The sequence below is a fragment of the Embiotoca jacksoni genome, unplaced genomic scaffold, assembly GCF_022577435.1.
Source record: "Embiotoca jacksoni isolate LCO1_2020_lvr unplaced genomic scaffold, fEmbJac1.0.p SCAF_16, whole genome shotgun sequence".
Taxonomy (NCBI): domain Eukaryota; kingdom Metazoa; phylum Chordata; class Actinopteri; family Embiotocidae; genus Embiotoca; species Embiotoca jacksoni.
In genome coordinates this window covers 13,562,836-13,583,027 of record NW_027185296.1, presented here as the reverse complement: position 1 = coordinate 13,583,027, position 20,192 = coordinate 13,562,836, and the positions used below count along the sequence as shown (strand labels likewise).

At 43.5% G+C, this 20,192-nt stretch overlaps 1 protein-coding gene across 10 annotated transcripts in view; it reads right to left on the bottom strand.

Annotated features, from left to right (window-relative positions):
* Window positions 1-20,192, bottom strand: part of kdm4aa (lysine (K)-specific demethylase 4A, genome duplicate a) — a 36,306-nt gene extending 16,114 nt beyond the window's left edge. Inside the window, exons 1-14 of one of the 10 annotated variants that reach the window (XM_069151011.1) lie at window positions 19,474-20,192; window positions 18,926-19,068; window positions 16,520-16,695; window positions 16,298-16,412; window positions 14,783-14,976; window positions 13,184-13,233; window positions 12,904-13,007; window positions 12,565-12,702; window positions 11,007-11,224; window positions 8,130-8,365; window positions 1,909-2,300; window positions 1,728-1,821; window positions 1,451-1,635; window positions 238-439 (exon numbers count right to left, since the gene is read on the bottom strand). In XM_069151011.1, coding sequence (XP_069007112.1) covers window positions 238-439; window positions 1,451-1,635; window positions 1,728-1,821; window positions 1,909-2,300; window positions 8,130-8,365; window positions 11,007-11,224; window positions 12,565-12,702; window positions 12,904-13,007; window positions 13,184-13,233; window positions 14,783-14,976; window positions 16,298-16,412; window positions 16,520-16,695; window positions 18,926-19,051 — 2,230 coding nt within the window. In that variant the 5' untranslated portion in view covers window positions 19,052-19,068; window positions 19,474-20,192. The other 9 variants (XM_069151012.1, XM_069151013.1, XM_069151015.1 and 6 more) reach the window with 9 other exon arrangements.

The following is a 20,192-nucleotide window of genomic DNA, read 5'->3' as shown; positions in this document are numbered from 1 at the left end:
TGCGTGTGTGTGCGTGTGCGTGTATGTGTATGTGCGTGTGTGTGTGTGTGTGTGTGTGTGTATGTGTGTGTGTATGTATGTGTGTGTGTGTGTATGTGTGTGTATGTGTGTGTGTGTGTGTGTGTGTGTGTGTGTGTGTGTGTATGTGTGTGTGTGTGTGTGTGTGTGTGTGTGTGTGTGTGTGTATGTGTGTGTGTGTGTGTGTGTGTGTGTGTGTGTGTGTGTGTGTGTACTGACTGGTGTGAACCCGAACGCTGCACTGAGAGCAGCTGATGAGGAGGCTGGTTCCATCTTCCTCCAGGTGAGGTGTGGCAGGCTGCTCCTCACACTCAGAGTCCTCCTCCGTGGTGGTGGTGAAACACATCTCTGGGATCAGAGGTTTGGTCCTCATCCGGCCGGCCACCACCACGGGACTGTCCACGCCGGTCGCACACTCGGTCTGACGACACAGCACGCACCAACAAAACTTCTTCAAACTTTTCAACAATGACCGTGAGTCCGCGGACTCAACATGCCGTCATCAAACCTTTACATACTGAACTATAGAAGATACTTTCCTTTCAGAGGAAAGAGGTCATTTAAACTGATAATCTCCATCTGAACTTTGACACGGTTTCTGTTCTTTCCTTGATCAGAGTTGTTCTGAGAAGTTTCCTAAATGTCTCCTAAGATGAGACTCCTTGATAAAAGTTTGAGGCTCTGAGAGGATTCTAAGAATCTTTGTGAATACGGACCCTGATGCACTGAAGAATTAACAGACTCTGATCGTTATTCTTGATGAGACGCTCGGTCTGCAGTAGTCCGGCTGCTCCGACTGTCGCCCACAGATTCAGTTTTCTTCTCTGTGAATACATTCTGGTAACTCGGTTCCTAATTAATTTTTGCTCAGCCACTCTGAAGGGCCGACCAATCAGCAACAAGTGTCGGTGGTTTGCCCCGCCCCTCCTTCACTGTGATTGGATGATTGGTGACAGCGACAAATGTTAAAACAATTTCAAGTCTCACTGATCAAAAACAAAAAGGGCTGAACGTTCAGTGTTCAGTGCAGAATAAACGCTCAGCACCTCGTTAAGCTGCTGAAGTTCATTAAAACAACTTTAAAAATACGCTGGACTCAGGAACAAACACTTTGGTTTCTGTGCATGCTGATTGGTTAAAATTAACTCGAGGTCTACGTCCAATAGGCTGGAACGACTGCAAACCATTCTCTGTGGCGGGTGGACAGACTCATGTTCAAGGGGTGGAAGGGGTGGAATTGGGTCGGGTTGGAACCAGGCCGGGTCTAAAGCACTAATGTGTCACATGCACTTTTCATAACGGAAAATACAATGAACAATAATGTCAGCATCAGTAATAAGATAAGATGTTAAGTCTCAACCGGAAATGGAGGAGAGCAGCAGGCGTTCTGGTGTCTCTGCAGTATTTGGTCTCTATGTTGGGAGCAGATTACCTGCTGGTACGTGTGGAAGAGCATGCAGATGGAGCAGTACGGAGGTTTGGAGCCCATGCGCTGGTTGTACTCCCTCTCTTTCTTCAGGTTGGGAGGTCGGCTCTGCCACAGGTGAGCCAGAGGCTTGGCCCAGCTCGCCCCTTCCAGACCGCCCTCCTCCACTGGGGGGGCCTCCTCTGCAGCCTCTGACAGACCAAAAACCAAAGAGAACGTACACATTCAAGTCAGATAAGGACGAGAGGGAGGATATAAGAAACAAGTTTGTGTTTGGACGGACCTTCGTCACTCATGCCGTCCTTTATGAGCGGATGGTGGCCCGGCAGCTTCCCCAGGTCGCTCTCCAGCTCTCCAGCTCTGACTTCTACCACCTGCTGGGGACGAACACCGACTGTTAGCATCAGCTAACACAAAGACAGAGAAACTGTTCCATTTTGTGTCTCACGTCGGCGTCCACTCACTGCCTTGCTGACATGCTGGCTGTCTTTCTCCATCTCTCCGTCACTGCTCTCACTCTTCCTGTCCTCCCTCGGCAGGACGTCTTCTCCGTAGTCTCCCTTGGCGTAGCTGTGGACGTGCAGGACGTCCGCGGGGCTCAGCGTCCTCTGGAACACTCTGTGTGCTGGGCTGCAGCTGCTGCCCAGCGGGGGCTCCTCATTGGCTCCTCCCTCCTCAGAGCTCAGGGCCACTACCTGGCCCTCGGCGGGCTCAGGAGGACAGACGCCTGCAGGTGATACACAGTTCTTCTCTTTTTTCAAAGGGCTTCGTCTGTTTGAAGACTTTTTGGTGCCAGCTCTCAACTGTGGCTTCGTGTCCTTCTCCTTCTTCGGCTCCAGTTTGACTCTCATCGTGTCTGAAAGAGGAAAACCTTATTAACCGTTGCAGATTGGGCACTACAGGCTCCATCTTACAGCAATACAAGTGTCTTTACTAATTTTCTGTTATTTGCCTATCCAGCACCCATGTTGTTTAAATAGCAAATGTACTTGCACCCATTGGCGTGTTGGTCTTAAAATGAGGTGTGGTCAGGTGCATTGTTGGTGTTTTTCTATCCCGAGACAGCTATAAGTAACTGACCAACAAGAACTGGTCAAAATCAACGGTGACATATTTTACTGGACACAAGTACTAAGACAGTAATATGCAACACATGTACACTTGGCTTTCTACCAAGTGGTAACCAGCAGTGATGTCACCTGTTGGTTTGTAAATGGTCATTATGAAGCCTCCAGTTTGAGTTTGGCTGACGCCATCTTTCCTAGTTCGGAGTGGTTTGGAGCAGGAAGTGACCATATTTGGACGAACTGTGGATGAGCGACTGATCTGATTGGAAACCCGACCATACCACGTCCCACCCATCGATAGCTGTAACCTGACTGCACCACAGGCCTGTCAATCAAACAGACACGCCCCCAAAAACAGGTTTTCTTGAATCTTCTTTTCTAATGAATGAGGGATTATTTTCAGATGGACCTCGAGAAAACTAATAAGAAGGAGTGACTTTAGCTAACAACACCGAGATAACTGATGGACACATTTTATTCACTTTGGATTTGATGAGAGAAGTTGAATGGGAGTCTATGGAGCTGGAGGCTTTTTGGAGCCGACCTCTAGTGGCACTCGCTGGTATTGCAGCTGAAGACACTTCTGTAACGGAACCATTTTTCAGAGCCGGTAGCGACACACACTTTTATATACAGTCTGTGCTTTCTACACTCACAGGTACAGGCAGCAGTGTCAAACAAGCAAAGAATTTAAAATACAAAAAGACAACATTTTTAGTGTGCACAGCGATCTGGTCAATCAGCACACGAGTAGCTCCGTATCCTCAGTAGAGAAGTGTTCGTTTTAACTACTCAGATCCGCTGTTAAAATATCACTTCTGCGCACCTTGCTTTTAAAGGTAATTATGAAGTAGCAAAAGGAGAATTGCCCTGAATGCAACTGCGCTGTGTGCTTTAATCACCGCACTTACACCGCTAAGATATAAGATATAGCCTTTTATGTTAAAAGGACTACATCACCCATGCAGTTCTGCATATTAATTACTTTGGAAATACATGTTAATCAGGTCTACATAGTAGGAGACTTTTATTCTAAAGTGACTCTCAACCAGTGTTTTTTTTTTTTTACTGTAGTCGTTTTATTGAAAAGTAATAAGTTGCCCTGTATTTTATTATTGAGAGTAACACATTTTCAGCATTTCAGGCAGATGGACCTTCAAAGTTTCAATGTTTATTTTACACCTTTAGTAGTTTACTGGTCCTCAGATATAACTGACAAAAATTCAACATAGTCTTATTTCTTCCGTTTCCAAAACCTTATCCTTTGGTTTATTGAAATACTTGTTGCTTATTTTGGTGTGTCAGTGGATCTCCAGTTTCTCACTCCAACAGATACAAAGTTGCTCGAGAAAATATTGTTAGTTTTCTAGATTACTGCACATAGCTTCTTTTTCTTCAATTAATTCAAGCACTCATGAATTTGAAATCCTTTTTTATTAACAAAGTGCTTTCAAAAATAATCCTACAAGAGTCTAACAGTATAATTCTTCTGCAGTGCATTACAAATGTCCTGTATTGTTCAACAATAAGGTTTTCACAAAGCAGCCTCTGAACTGACAGACAAGAGGACTAAATAATCTCAAACTGCTAAGCAGTTAGTACAAGACGGTGTGTACGAGGTACAATCAATATGTGCAGAGACGGTTCCTGTTGCTGATGAACAGAGCCCAGTACAGTGATGCTCATGGAGCGGTGTCTTCACGTCACTTGATCAACAGCAGCACCTGAGTTACACACTTTTTTTGTGACCACCAGTTCGTGTGCGTTTTACGATTTCCACATCACATTTAACTTGGTCAGACAGTGCACATCAAATTTTGTGTCAACTTTTTTTGGGAGCAGAAACATGTCGCAGGAAGAGAAACGTGGTGAGGAGAAATGATTGTGTTGTTGCATTGTGTTGTCACAGCATTATTGTTGTGCTGGAGAACCCTGTTGCCATGGTGGTCTGCAACGAGTGCTTTCCCTCAGACACCTCAGAAGGTCCCAGTAGAACTTGTGTTGACACTGGCGAATTCACGGTGACACGACCCCACCATACTCAACTCCAACAGTCTATAAAACAAATCCCAAAGTCCCTTCAAATAATCTTGTGGTTAATTATCAATTGTTGTTTTAAAGTTGGTTAATTCAGGGTTTTGCTTTGGTTTCTGGGGGCTTAAAGGTGCTATAATAGCAATGAGTTGGTGGGCACTTATTGGTGGGCATTTTCACATAAGTTTGACACATCAAATTTTTTATATTTCTGAAAAAATTCTTATTTTTTTAAGAATTGCACCATGGGCCATGAAAGTATTTTAGCTTGTGAGCTACCACGTAGCCACTGGTTGGAGACCCTGGTTTCAATATATTTTACAAACTAATGTGAACTCAGCCTCTCTGTTTAGGGGCAGCTGAGATTGTCACTAAAATGAGAACAGCTGGTCCACCTTAAAGGTCAGTGCCCTTTCGTAAGTCTGGTCAGGTTAGGCTAACCTTTAATCAGTAGGTGGCAAGCTTGAAACAGGAACTTAACTTGGGTCTGGAGGAGTTTTAGCATTCATCAACTGGCAAACCGACTGAACTATAAACACACTGCACTGCTACATTCACAGCTTTAATGCTGACTTGACACTCTCTCAACCGCATACTGGTTACAAGCACCACCGATGCACCCACCATAGCTTCTTATTTAGGATGCTTCAGTTTGGGCACTCAACTGTTTTAATGGTGGGAAAGACCTTGCATGCACTGTTAAAGGTTTTAACCAGGTAAGGAGGACTGACCACACATGCTCTTTTACCGGCCCTGTTTACACCAGGCATTTAGATCCTTTCATGGAATAAAAGAAGCTCAAAATTTGAATATACATTTCTTTTCATTAAATTAAACTGTCAGCTAAAATAAATGGCACAGACCAACCTGAAAGGCTCAATCTCAAATCAGAGAACCTGTTCATTAGAAGTCAAATATAACAAGTACCGAGTTGATCACTGCTCAGCATGTTGAAATCGTAGTGGTCATGTTCTGGTTTGATGGAGCTGCCTTTCACAGGGACAACATCTCCTGGAGAGGAGAAAACTCTCTGCGGACACGTGCCGAGGATGCAGATATGCTTCTTTCAAAACTTAAGAGAGGAAAGGAAATGTGACCTCATGTACATGATCAAAAGAAAGAAAAGCATTTAACCAGGACTTTGTGAGTCAATACATGAGCTCACATCTATTAGGATAAAATGTTATAACTTTTACCCACTGTAGCTACTTCATATAGGGATGAAGTTTCACATGAAACAAAGTGAAATCACCTTCAAGGCCGCAGCCTCTGTACTCTCCCCAGCGTAGATCTCCCAACTGTCCTGCGTGAGGAAACGCTGTATACAGGAGGTTCTTCTCCGCCTCACTGTTGGACCGTTCACAGCCTTCTGATCTCCTGGTAGGTCTTCTGTGGGAAATGCCATTTTCAGGAGGAGTTGTGCATTGAGTGAAGCAATGAGACGAACAGTCTTCTGACAGTATCCTTCAGGGTCCTCTTCATTTGACTCATTGTGTTGAGAGTGCAGTGGTCAGGAGACGGTTTTCTACGTATGACTGGTGCTGCTGTCGAGGAGCGTTGATGTCCGTCGGATTGTTCCAGAAACCCGGAGGCCGTGGACGGTTTAAGAGCCCGCTGTGATGCGAAGTATGTGGGACATGTTGTCGGGCGCCGGTATGACATCTTCGTATGTTAGGCGGCATTCTTCCACGACATGGGACAGTAGCTCTGCGTTCAGATCTCCCACTTCTCGCTAATATACGCTGTTAAATAAATGTGCTCTCATCATTCCATACGAGTCAGTTGTGACAGGAAGAAGATGAGATTGCTCAACCAGCTTTAGTGACAGACTCCATTACCTGCAGGTAGAGCCATTTCTGTCAACTGACTTCTTGATGGGAGCTTGTACCGTGGCTCCAAGACTTCAGCAGGTGGCATCTTAAGTTCATAAAGTCCAAAATGAGCCCAGATGTCTTCTTTCAAAATACTGGTTTGGGTTTTTAATCACTTGTTCTCTGTCGCGCTCTGTTTATCTCCCAACATTCGTCATGTTATCCTAACGTTTGCCCACAATTCAATGCAACGTTGCCCCCGAAAGTAATTGTACCTTTAAAACGGTATTGTTCAGCCAAGGCTAGAAAATCAACAATTAATGTTAGTAGACTACTTTTGTGCGATTGGGATGCAAAATCCTCAACGTTCAAAATGTTCACACCTCTTGTATTCAAACCACTCTACTTCTTGAACACGTCATAGTATTGTGAATCTAAGTTTAAAAGGATTAAACTGAATTATTTTTCCATGAATCTACAAAGTGAAAACATGTCTTAGGAATTTCTTTCACATGTCTAAATCCTGTACTTTGTAGTGGCCATTCAGGTATTCTTGGATAAGTCTCTACAGGCTTTGCACACCTGGAATTGGACAGTTTATCCCATTATTTCTGGCAGCTCTTGTGAAGCTGCATCATAAAGGTGCATAAAGGTCTGAGAACGGTCATCTTCAGGCCTTTCAACAGACGGGGTTGAAGTCTTGGCTTTAACTGGACCACTCATCTACAGTCACTGTCGTGTGAACTCTACAGTAAGTTTTCTTTATGGATCGCTCTGTATTCATTCTATGTTTAATTCTGGCCAGTCTTCCTGTCCCTGTTTCTGAGAAGCACCCCGTAGCATGATGCTTCTATCACCGTGCTTCACCATTGGGATGGTATCAGCCGGGGAACGAAGTGTTCACGAGACGTATCGATTGGACTTCTGGCCAAAGTTTTCATTTTTTGGATTCATCAGGCCAGAGAAACTTCTTTCTGTATTTTATCATGTGCCTTTGAGTACCTGGAGCACCTTCAGTCTAGCCGCTCTATTTATAATCAAGTGTTTACAGACGGAGAGGGTTGTATGATCAAAGGTTTCCCATCTCTGCAGAGGACTTTTGAAGAATCTGTTAGGGAGGTGACCAGAGACCCAACAGTCACTCTGAGAAACGACCGCCTTGGTCTGTGGGCCAAAGGCCAAAGTGCAGCTGGGAACACGTAAATCCTCCCTAACGGAGGATACGGAGAGTTCCTTCGACTTCATGGCTTCATGACAGTTTGTGTCCTGATATGCAGTGTGGATTATGGGCTCTTCCTGACACGGGTATAATGGGCCCTTCCAAACTATGTCCAAATCAACTCAATTGGTACACTTCAAGGTCTAGTTTAAAAAAAAAAAAAAATCATTAAAGCAAAAAGGATGAATGTGACCACCGTTTGAAGTGCTTTGAAAAGAACGATTTCAATATTTGTTTTTTAATAAATTCACAAAAACATGTTTTCACTTTGTCTTAATGGGAATGTGATGGGGAAATAATATTTAAAAAAATTAATTTACAATGCAATAAAGTGTGCAAAAAAATGAAGGGGTTTGAATACTTTTTGAACCAAATGTGAGACCAAAGCACAGAGTCATGTATTTTAAGCAAATGCCCGTCAGGTGAAAAGAGGTCAGAGGTAGAATTAAGCAGAAAAAAATCCACTTTCATAGGCTCATTTGTATTTTGCCTTTTAGTTTTAACCAAAAAGCTAAAAATGACTCTATGAACTCTGTCTGTGAACCGTGTGGTACCTTTTTCTGGTCTGCCGGGGACTTTCGATGGCGACTCCTTGCGTGACAGCTTGGCCTTCTTTGGCTCCACCGGCTCCACCGGCTCCACCTCCTCCACCGGTTCCACCTCCTCCACCGGCTCCACCGGCTCCACCTCCTCCACCGGCTCCACCTCCTCCACCGTCAGCTCAGGTTTGACATCTTCACAGTCTTCAACGGCTTCGAGCTGACGCTTTGTCCCCGTCTGAAGGTTCAGACTGATGCATAGGAGACTTTAATGAGGACATGTTGGACTCAAGGAAAGTCGAGTTGTTGAGCTTATGAGAGAGAATCACAGACTCTACACAGACTATTGACAACTGAATCACTGTTGTTACAGAGAAAGTAGCTTTGAGTGAAGCAGTTCCCCTTACTGGTAAGGGTAAAAGATCATTTCACAAAAAGTAGCTCCAACCCAGAGATCTGATTGCTCAAATCATCATGACATCACACCCTGCTCATCACTAGAAATATCACTCCACCTCCTCAATGGGAACATAGAATTAGAATATAATTTCCTATAATATGTAATATAATGTAGTTTCTACTTGTTATAGATCTATTAAATGACCCATTTGGTGAAGTCGGGTCTCTTTTGGTCCTTTTTGGTCGCTCCGAGCACCCGTACCGTAACACCACGGACAGTCACGCACTTACAATCCTAGAGGAGGCTAGCTGGACCGGTTTGGTTTGAACACATGACACGGAGCTAAAATGTTAAAAACACATGAGAACATGGATATCTTTGTTCATCAGATATCTTTGTTCACCAGATATCTTTGTTCATCAGATATCTTTGTTTAACAGATATATTTGTTCATCAGATATCTTTGTTCCAACCAGACTGAACTAGCTGAGCAGTTTAGTGTTTCTATGTTCTGTGTTTATTCAGTTGGAGACTAGAAATCCTCTCTGTTGCTAGGGTGGTTGCTAAGGGTCAGACTACTTCCTGGACTAGTAAACATGGCATACGTTACAAAAAAGTCTATTGACGCGACTGATTGTTTTCCAGTTGTTAGTCATACCCCATGCATTGCCATGGAAATGGAGATCACGCTAAAAAAAAGTTGTATATTTTGAGAGCGAATTGCTCCACAATATGAACACATTTAGATTTCATATTTTATCTAGATAGTAACTTGTTGTATGTGATGCGGTCAGGACCATATTGCTTAATTTTAAAAAACTGCAAAAGCCACAGAGACAAGTCTCAAACAGTTGAACTTTAACCTTATAAACAACCCGCGCAGCACAGAACAGATTCTGTAATTCTCTGAAAACAGGTTGAACGCATTACTGACCTAAAACAGCGTGAATCAATAAATGCATTGAACAAACTGCAGTCAGCAACCATGAACCTTTGAATTTAGTTATTTATAATTTCTTCAGATTCAAATAATTTGTCCCAATTTACTACGGTCTGAGGAAATTTAGGATTCAAATACAACGCAGCTGCCATGTAAATAGTTTAAAGAATCAAGTTACTGTTTTCAACCTTATCTCTACCCGGATCAGGGACACAGAGTGAAAAATCCGTCGTTCTTCTATCACCAGCGCCATCCTCTGGCGTGAACGGTGACATAGTCGGGGGCCGAGAACAACTACATGCTAATTTGACTATTTGCTAATTTGTTGTGGACGAAGAAGCATTTTTCAGTGTTTTGTCTGACTTCGATATTCAGCCACGTTTATTTGAGGCAGAGACCTCTCTGGTTTCTGCTGCTGGAGCTGGTGGGAACCGTCCAGAAACTGAGCTGCTCAGAGCAAATAGCAGCTGCTGGTGCCTTTGATTAAACTGCTGTCAGATGCCAACAGTGCAGACTCAGTCGTTTCACAAACTTGTTTGTGCCCTTTTCTATTTACATGCTGAACAAGGGACCTTGTTCGGATGGAACGGTTGTGCTAATGTAGTCCTTAATGGTGAAATATGATCATTCAATAGCAACAATATCCAAGATGTTGAATGTATTTTTAGATCATGCAACATGCCATACCATATATAGACTGCAATGTTTGTTTTTTAAGCTTGTGCACAATACAATAAGTGCAATATACCTTGGGATGTATTGTCTCTCTTTACGTACACCTCGCCATCTATGGCACATAAATTTAGCCCATGTTTCTTATGAATAATGCTATGTTATGTCCAAAATCCAGAATCGTATCGCATCGTATCAGACAGAATCATTCTGCTGCAGCTTTTGTTGGATTGTGTTGCCGAAGCCAACCCGGAGAGAGAGCCCTGTGTGCATTACTTTTACATTTTACTTGGACAGAGACGTGATGGTGACCAAAGAGGAACTGGAAAAGACAAACCAGTAGAGTCGAGAGGGCAGTCGACTGTTGAGAGACTAGTTGGATTGAACAAGCTGTTTACGTAACACGTCGAGTCGTTTGTGTGTACAATAGCTGCTGATTTTGCAGTATATGATCAGGGCTAGCAGCTTCCTGATCAATAACCACCTTCTTTCCGATCTTTCGCTCTCTGCAAACAATTGGCTGCTTATCATAGTTTTGTTGAGCGAGTGCTAAAGGGGAGAGATTTGGCCGGAGAGCCAGGTTTTAGCAGGATTGGGGCGTCCGACCCGTGTGTGTCAGGCATCCTGGCAAAGAATGCTTATTGAGACATGCTGAGGAATTTACTGCTTCAGTTGTCTACATGTACCATTAACACAGATAGGACATGCTCATTGTGAAAGTAGTAAAATTTCACTTTAAGTAAAGTGAAGAAAATTCAGGTATTTCATAGTTTATAAGTATCTGACTATTAATTATTGATCGTTAAGAACTAGTCACATCCAGAGTAGAATAATCAGTGAATCTGTCAGAGACGGGTTAGTAGTGCGTGTAAATCCAGACCTTTTGTCCTCCTGGACAGGAGGAGTTGGTTCCTCGGATGGACTCTCTTTTGGAGGCTCGATCTCTGCTTCCTGAAACTGAGCAGCCTCCGGTGTGGGTTTGGAGTGGTCGATGGGAGCGTTGTCTTTCCCTGCCTTCCACAGCTTATAGCGGTCAGGCTGAAACTTGCGTACAAACACGTCCATGGAGATCTTCACCATGTCTTGACGGCATGAACACTGAAAGGAAGAAACACACCGACCATTTATTACACAGATATTCTTTATCACGTTTTTAAGGGCGAGTCCACAGCAATATTCAATATGTTGCTGTAATTTGTACTGTAAGCACAAGATTTTCTATTTTGCCAAAGGTTTGATCAAACTTCAACAAAATAGTTGACAAAACACCCAAAATCTTCACAAGGATGTTTGATTTTCTTTAGAATTTTGACTTGACAGCATAAACAGACAAAAATACGCACGTTTTGCACATGTGATGTTATTGCCTGTATATCTGTGTCTCCCCAGTGGCGCAACTCATCTTGTTTGGGGATCGAAAGGTTCAGAGTTCAAATCTCAGAGCAGATATAATAAACTATTTCAGCTTGTGTTTGAAATTATTCAACAGTCTAAAATGCTGCTCGGGACCACTTGCAGCCGTTTTATTCTCCATTTCTACCAACGAGAGACGGGAAGTCTCACCGAGAGACAGGAACGAGAGACCCCTGAATCCCAAACTAAAAACCTTTAAAAGAATAATCTTGAGAATCGTGCAACAATCAGGTCACAATTTCCACTTGTACACAATGTTAGAACTCTACAGTACCTGCTGTGAAACATGGAGGAGGTGCGGTTCCGTTTCAGGCTGCTTTGACGGGAGAGAGACGGGAAGTCTCACCGAGAGACGGGAAGTCTCACCGAGAGACACAAGGTCTCACCGAGAGACGGGAACGAGAGACGGGAAGTCTCACTGAGAGACAGGAGCGAGAGACGGGAAGTCTCACCGAGAGACGGGAAGTCTCACTGAGAGACGGGAGCGAGAGACGGGAAGTCTCACCGAGAGACGCGAGTCTCACCGAGAGACGGGAACGAGAGATGGGAAGTCTCACTGAGAGACGGGAAGTCTCACCGAGAGACGCGAGTCTCACCGAGAGAGTGGAACGAGAGATGGGAAGTCTCACCGAGAGACAGGAACGAGAGACGCACGAGTTGTCTGTTTGAGCTGATTGTCTCTGAAGGTTGTGCAACTAAATATGAGGTTAAGGGTCCCGGAATTTCAGGTGAAAACTAAACACAGCATGATTTTTATTTAATATTGAATAAACAATCACGGAGTCCAGTTACTTTTGTAAGTTTCAAACTACTGGCCAACCAAATTATATTTATGTGTAGTCCATGTTACATTAATTGTGCAGAATGACTGAGTTACCTTGCAAGCAAGGTGTTTGGTCAAAATAATGTGAAATCATAAACCACATTTCCTACACGTTTGTAACGTTGTAGAAAACCCTCCACTACAGATGTAGCCGGACCCTTTGCATGTGATTCCCTGCTGTATAAATGATGGTTTTGTGTACCAGCGTTGCCTGTTTGCCGTAATCGATCCATCGCTGGGTGGCAAAGTTGGTGGACTCTGCACAATTGAAGCCGTGGTTGAAACCAGCATGATAGCCAAATGGGAACGTCACAATGAACTGCCCCGCCTCCTGAGTGACCTGTAAATAAAAAAAACAACACAAAATTGCTAACGCTGACAATATTTTCAGAATTTGACGTTAAATGTTGTATTTCAAAATGTGTACTTTCTTTTTTCATGTAAGCATCATCATTTTTTTCTTCCTGTTTGCTAACAGCTAACATAGTTTATTTTTCTACAAAATCTCACAAAGTTTATGCAAAAATATATGAAAGATTACCTTCTGAAATGGTATGCCATATTTTTTCAGGATTGAGGGTGAAATTAAAGTCATCTTGTGCCGCAAGAAGGCCTCACAGCTCTGAGCATTACCTGGAAAGAAACCTGGAACCACAGGAACCCCCCCAAACCATCAGTGCAGCTCACCCTCTTCGGTTGTGACCTCCTCTTTAAAACTACTGAGCGTTCACAAGCTGAAGGGCCTTGAGGCACCAAGAGGTTCAAACTGGAGGAAAAACACTGTAAATGGTCAATCAAACATGCACCGCCCCATCACGTACCCTTGGCAAGTCGCTCAAGTCTTTTCCCGTGCTCTGGAGGGACAACATACCTGAGGACCAACAAAAAGACATGCGTGTCAAATATAATGAGAACTGTGATGCTGGCAGCAGCGTCAAGATGAAAATCTGCAGATGAGGTCTGTGCTGGTTTCGGATTATTTGAGGTTTTGGGAGAATAACTACTTTAGAGAAGAACATCTTCTTTCAACAACTGAACATCTTCATGATCTCTTACTGTAGTATTTTAAAGTGGAGACCATCAACACATGAAGGAACGATTACCAATAACAGAGATAGAAGAGAAAATAAGTTTATGGGTGTGTGTTTTCCCCTCTTCAAAGATTTGACTGAAACTGAAGAGCAAAAAGTTTTTGAACCTTTGGTTTATTTTCTAGTTGCTGTGTCTGGTAACTATGACAACTACAAAACTATGTGAACATTTGTGTTAGATATATATGATGTTCATATTAAATATCATAAGATATAAATGTTTATTAATTGTTCACCAGTATGTACTAGGGCTGTACATTTTGTATTCGAACATTTGTTTAAACGTATTTAACATTTGAACTGTAATGACCCGAATGAATATAAAATTCACAGTCTATATGTGCAGCAGACCGTTGGAAGCAGTTTGCCTTTTCATCCAGCAGGGAGCGCTCTAACAAATCACCATCTGATGGCCCTGTTGGAGCCACTATTTGGCCTGATTTGATCACTGGTTGTTGATCAGACAAATGTAAAGAGAGCTGTCAATCACGACACCAAAACAGGTGAGAGGCAGTGTGAGGAGGTATTTTGGGTTCTAATTAACAAACTACTGCTGTGACGTCGTCACCCAAGTGTCCACATTAATTAATATAAATAAATAAAATAATTCGATACATGTAATTTTTTGAAAAAGTGACCTCCCTTATAGGTATACTGAGGGGCTGATTGTTTCCACTGCCAGAGTCTTCATGTATTTACACGTACATAATGTTTCTGATTACATTTTCTGGACAGTTCATCACTGAAAATGTCAAGGTTACCCAGCATGCACTGAATCCAGACAGGATGAAAACTAGTGAGAGATGTTTTTGATTCACTTTACTCAAAGTCATTCAAACCAGGAGCATCAGTGAGAAGCTGAAGATCGGAAACAGTGTATGACCTGGATGTGTGTGTGTGTGTGTGTGTGCGCGTGCGTGCATGTGTGTGCGTGCGTGTGTGTGTGCGTGTGTGTGTGTGTGCGTGTGTGTGCGTGTGTGTGTGTGTGTGTGTGTATGTGTGTGTGTGTATGTGCGTGTGTGCATGTGTGTGCGTGCGTGCATGTGCGTATGTATGTGTGTGTGTGTGTGTGTATGTGCATATGTGTGTGTGCGTATGTGTGTGCGTGCGTATGTATGTGTATGTGTGTGTGTGTGTGTGCGCGTGTGTGCGTGTATGTGTATGTGCATATGTATGTGTGTGTGTGTGTATGTGTGTGTGTGCGTGTATGTGTGTGTATGTGTGTATGTGTGTGTGTGCGTGTATGTGTGTGTATGTGTGTGTGTGTGTGTGCGTGTATGTGTGTGTATGTGTGTGTGTGTGTGTGTGTGTGTCAGTGAGGGACTGTACCAGGACTTTGGCTCTCCAAAGTGCAGGTAGTTGATGCTGTACAGATCCATGTCCTCTGTGTGCCACGCGAAGGCACTCTTCCACATCCCAAAGTAGAGGTACGGTGTGTTGACTCCGTTGATCTTGATGCCGCTCTCGTTCTCCACAGTGTCCAGGATGGTGTTGAGATGGCCAATGTTCCATTCAGTCACATCCTGCGAAGGAGGGATTGTGAGAAGTTGTGATAAAACAGTTAAAACACAACCAACGGAGCTTTAACTGATCAGGAAAACAACACTTTACAAGATGTGGTTGAGTGCGAGCTTACAATTGAAAGGTTTGTTTTAACCAAGCGGAAACCAACAGTGATGTCATCGTTGGTTGTGAACGAATGTTATGAAGTCTCGAGTTCGGATTTTGTCCGTTGCCATCTTTGCTAGTTTGGAGCAGGAAGTGACCATATTTGGACGAGCTGGGGGAGGAGCCAGCGGTGGACCTGACTGATCTGACTGAAACCTGACGATACTACGTCCCGCCCACCGATAGCTGTAACCTGACTGCACCACAGGCCTGTCAATTAAACAGACACGCCCCCAAAAACAGGTCTTCTTGAATCTTCTTTTCTAATGAATGAGGGATTACTTTCAGATGGACCTCCAGAAAACTAATAAGAAGGAGTGACTTTAGCTAACAACACCGAGATAACTGATGGACACATTTTATTCACTTTGGATTTGATGAGAGAAGTTGAATGGGAGTCTATGGAGCCGGAGGCTTTTTGGAGCCGACCTCTAGTGGCACTCGCTGGTATTGCAGCTGAAGACACTTCTGCACCGGCCTCATTGTTCAGAGCCAGAAGCTACGAACATTTTTAGAAACTGTCTGTGGTTTTAACACATTGAAAAGTTGGAGGTTTCAGGTATCCAGTCTGTATCATGATATAATGTTTTGTGATGCTGTATTGATTCTTAAAAAAGATTTTTAATTAATTGTTTACATTATTTATTTTACTTTTTATTAATCCCCGAGGGGAAATTTCTTCGCTACAGCAGGGGGGCTCTCAGGGGGGGAGCTGCTGCAGCAGGCTGCCACTAGCGCGGCGCCAGGTAACCTGACCTGAGATGCATGTTTTTGGATGATGGGAGGAAGCCGGAGAACCCGGAGAGAACCCACGCAAGCACAGGGAGAACATGCAAACTCCGCACAGAAAGGCTCAGGACCGGATTCGAACCCGGAACCTTTTTGCTGTGAGGCGACAATGCTAACCACTGCACCACCATGCCGCCCAAAAATGCAAAGATTTGTTGCGGTTCTTTTGTAGTGCTATGAATTTAAAGGATAATTCTGCTCTAATTGCATTACTACATACTCAGATTTTATGCATATGGTGGTGTATTCTTTATTCTGACAGTTTTCCCAAAATTAGATTAAAAACAAATAGTTAGGAATTGCCTTTCTTGCAGTTCTCTCAACGTATTGAATGGTAGCGGTATCATGATATGAATGGTATCACCACATTCTTGCCCGACAACTCACTGGATCATACAGCGTGCCACTGACATCGGCCCCGTAAAGTGGAGGGTTGAAGGTCAGGTTCTTCCAAAACTTCCTTTCCAGCTCTTCAAAATCCACATATCGAGGACTGCAGAACCTACAGTCATAAAATGTGTGGAGATATTCAGTGAAAAACCATCTGAAGTCACAGGGACAAACATTTATCAGTTAAGTGGAGCCGATGGTTTCACTGTGTGAACTGACTTGTCCATGTTGGAGGTCTTGCGGAACTCGTGCACGGTCATCGGCTTCTTCTGGATGTTGTACTGTGTGAACAGTCCCGACTGGCCGGTCACCACCTGCTGGATGGGAGCAGGAATCACCAGGTCGTCGATGTCGTCGTACGTCCTTCTAGGTTTCCAGCCTTTAGGTGGAATGACCTACAAGTAGAGAACAGAGCAGATAAGAGAAACCCCAGAACGGTGAGTCTGACATTACTGGAATTAGTGATGTGTAAAAAATTAGTCTTAATCTGTCAAAAAAAGAGGTTGTGTTCGCTCATTTTTTCCAACGTTGCTCAGGTTAAATCCCCCTCAACTGTCAGGCTGCAGCGGATGCCGAGTTTCTTGTACCAACGAAGTTAAGTCAGCATTGAATTAATGCTTATTTAACTACGGAAAGAGGTGAGCAGTAAAAACTGGATTCAATCTGAAATTTTTAAGTTATCAAACAAATGACTACTGCTTTCATTCTTTTTCAGAACAAAAGAACTTAGTTCAAGTCATGTATTTGGCTATTTATATGTAAGTGCAACGCAGACAGTGGTACATATTTCATTGTATAAATGGCAATAAAACAAAAAACATAAGGTTGTTTCAGCATAAAATTATGAAAATGAAAAGTCTATAAAAACAATTCAGTCTAATGTTAAAAATATTTCAAAACCTGTCAGCATGGAGTGCCATGTGATTGGTTGTTCCTGTGGTGCTCATCAGTTTGGGGATCAAACTGTTCCAGGTCCATACTGGTCATGTGACCACTGACCAACAGATATAAGGAACAGCCCCAATGAAGGCCTTAGTGGCTGAAAGGCGTAAGCATGTGTTTTTTTTTTTTACTATGATTCAAAAGCCGAGTGATTAAAGGCTTTTTAATTCATCACTCTCTTGAGTGCCTCAGATTTCCGAAAGTTTTCATCTTAAAAATATTCAGTCAACAAATGTTGAGTTTTACTGACAGGAGCTGATAATTATACTCTACTTACTAGTGTGCTTATTTTTTCACTAGTAAAGCAGCTGTTATCTCTCAGGCACAAAGCTGCCTCATTAATTATGGCTTTTGTTGAAATGTTGCATTCTGAATCTGCACAGATCCTGGTTTTAATGTGACAAATTAAAAGTCAAAGATGAAACCAGCTGCAGTGATGCACAGACACAGTTTCAGACAGAAGTTTAAATCAGCACATATACACCGATATGTCTGTAAAGGCCACTATTGGCTGATATATCAGCAGGCGCCAATTTTGAGTGTTTTCACTAAAGATGCAACATAAATATAAAAAGGGCATTTCAGAGAGGCAGAGTCTCTCAGCAGTGGATGGGGAGAGGTTCATCACACTGTAAAAGATCATGTGGGCAAATAGTGCAACAATCTGAGAATAATGTTCCTCAACGTAAAACTACAAAGAATTAGTGGATTTCATCGTCTACGGTTCATAATATCATTAAAATATTCAGAGAATCTGGAGAAATCTCTGAACACAAGGGACAAGGCTGGAAACCAATATTGGATGGTGGTGATCTTCGGGCCCTCAGGCAGCACTGCATTAAAAACACACTATTCTGGAGTGGAAATCACTGCATGGGCTCAGGAACACTTGTGAAAACCATCGTCTGTGAACACAGTTCATCGCTGCATCCACAAATGCAGGTTAAAACTCTCCAAAGAAGAAACCAGATAGAAACATGATCCAGAAACACCGCCGCCTTCTCTGGACCGAGATCATTGAAGATGGACTGAGGTGAAGTGGCGAACTGTCCTGAGGTCTGATGGATCACAATCTGAGATTCTGTTTGGAAATCATGGACGCTGCATCCTCCCGGTTAAAGAGGAGAGGGACCATCCAGCTTGTTATCAGCACCATTAATGCTGAATGATATATTCAGGTTTTGGAGCAACATATGCTGCCATCCAGACAACGTCTCTTTCAGGGAAGGTCTTGTTTATTTCAGCAGAACAACGTCCAACCACATTCTGCACGTATTCCAACAGCATGGTTCTCTAGTAGAAGAGTCCGCTGATAAACTGGCCTCCTGCAGTCCAGACCTGTCAATCATTGAAAACATCTGGAACATCATGAAATGAAAAGTACGAAAGGAAACCCCGAACTGTTGAGCAGCTGAAATCCTTTAACAGGCAAGAACGTGACCACATTTCACTTTCAAAACTCCAGAAACTGATCTCCTCAGTTCCCAAACATTTACAGAGTGTTGTTAAAAGTAGAAGTGATGCAACACCGTGTTAAACATGACCCAGTCCCAACTTTTTTTTGAGACATATTACTGCCATCAAATTCAAAATGAGCATCCCAACTTTTTTTGGAAACGGGGTTGCATTAGATAAACAAGTTTAAGAAGAAAGAATGAGTGAGCTGAAACACAGCATACTTACTTTTGCCATCCCGCCTCTGTGTGCTCCTTGCGACTCCATGTACGCGATGTAGCGACCGAAGTCCTTGAACTCCTCTTTGGATGGGGTGAAGGTCATGATCCTTTGGGGCGGCGTGTCGGTGGTCATCTTGACTTCAACTCTGACTGGTGGAAAGTGCGGACGCATGGTAAAAAACCATCTTAGTTTGTTTGTCTGAGAGTCACCTTCACTTTAAGCATGTTCTTTTCTCGACCCCTGAGCAACAGCTTGTGTCATGGATCGACAGACTTAACGAACCACCTCACTCACACCACTGAGGACAGTTTAGCTGAACTGGACACCAGTATCAGTGGTAATGCTGGTAAACTCTTTATCTGATTTATAAAAGTGTACTCCATGACGACATAATAAAAAGGCATTTTCACTTCTTTTTCTCAGTTCAGACCACTTTATGTTATCAAACTGGCTCTCTTCAATAAATGGCGTCCAAACAGACCATTTATAACCGAAATTAAGATTTCTGAAACCGTTACTCTATTTATAGAAACAGAAAACTGCATCCAAAGTACCTTATAATAAATAATAATACAAACAGTCACTCAAATCCCTCCCTTGGCAGGTTTCCTTTGAAAGCTCCAGATTGACATGTGATGTTCATGAAGAGAAACGACGTGTGCAGCGTTGGTGTTTAACTTTGAGCTAACGGGCTACATCCTCTGCGCTCCGGCTTCACGGACATTACCAGTGAAGCCCGAAGACTCGGGAGTCCACCGTGATTGGACGGAATTCTGACTCCTCCTCCTCCTTGCAGCGTGATTGGCTGAGCGAAATGTCCGTCACACACCGTGGCCCACTGACAGCGAGGCTCCTCGGGAAAATAGAGCTAATCCACTGGCTAGCATGCTAACTGCAGGAGAACTAAAAGTGCCGCCAACTAAACCCGAGCCGCCGTCCGGCCCAGGAGGACATACCCAGTACCCGACAGGTACGGACGGAGCAGGTGGAGCTGTCAGACCTGACGGGAGCTCCTCAGGTACCGGGCAGTCTGAGGCGGACTGAGGTCTGACAGCTGCTCCGCTAACGACGAGCGAACACGTCTCGGCTCCGCTTCCTGAACGAACTTCTGAGTCCAGCTGCTCTCCTGCAACAGAACTACTTCTGACGTCACGAGCACTTACTCACGCACGCGGAAGCGTAGAAGAGGTGAATTTGTCTCGAGTCACCGGAAACAGCCGAAACACAGACATCATCAGGAGAGGGAGAAAACACTGTCCTCCATTACTCCAGT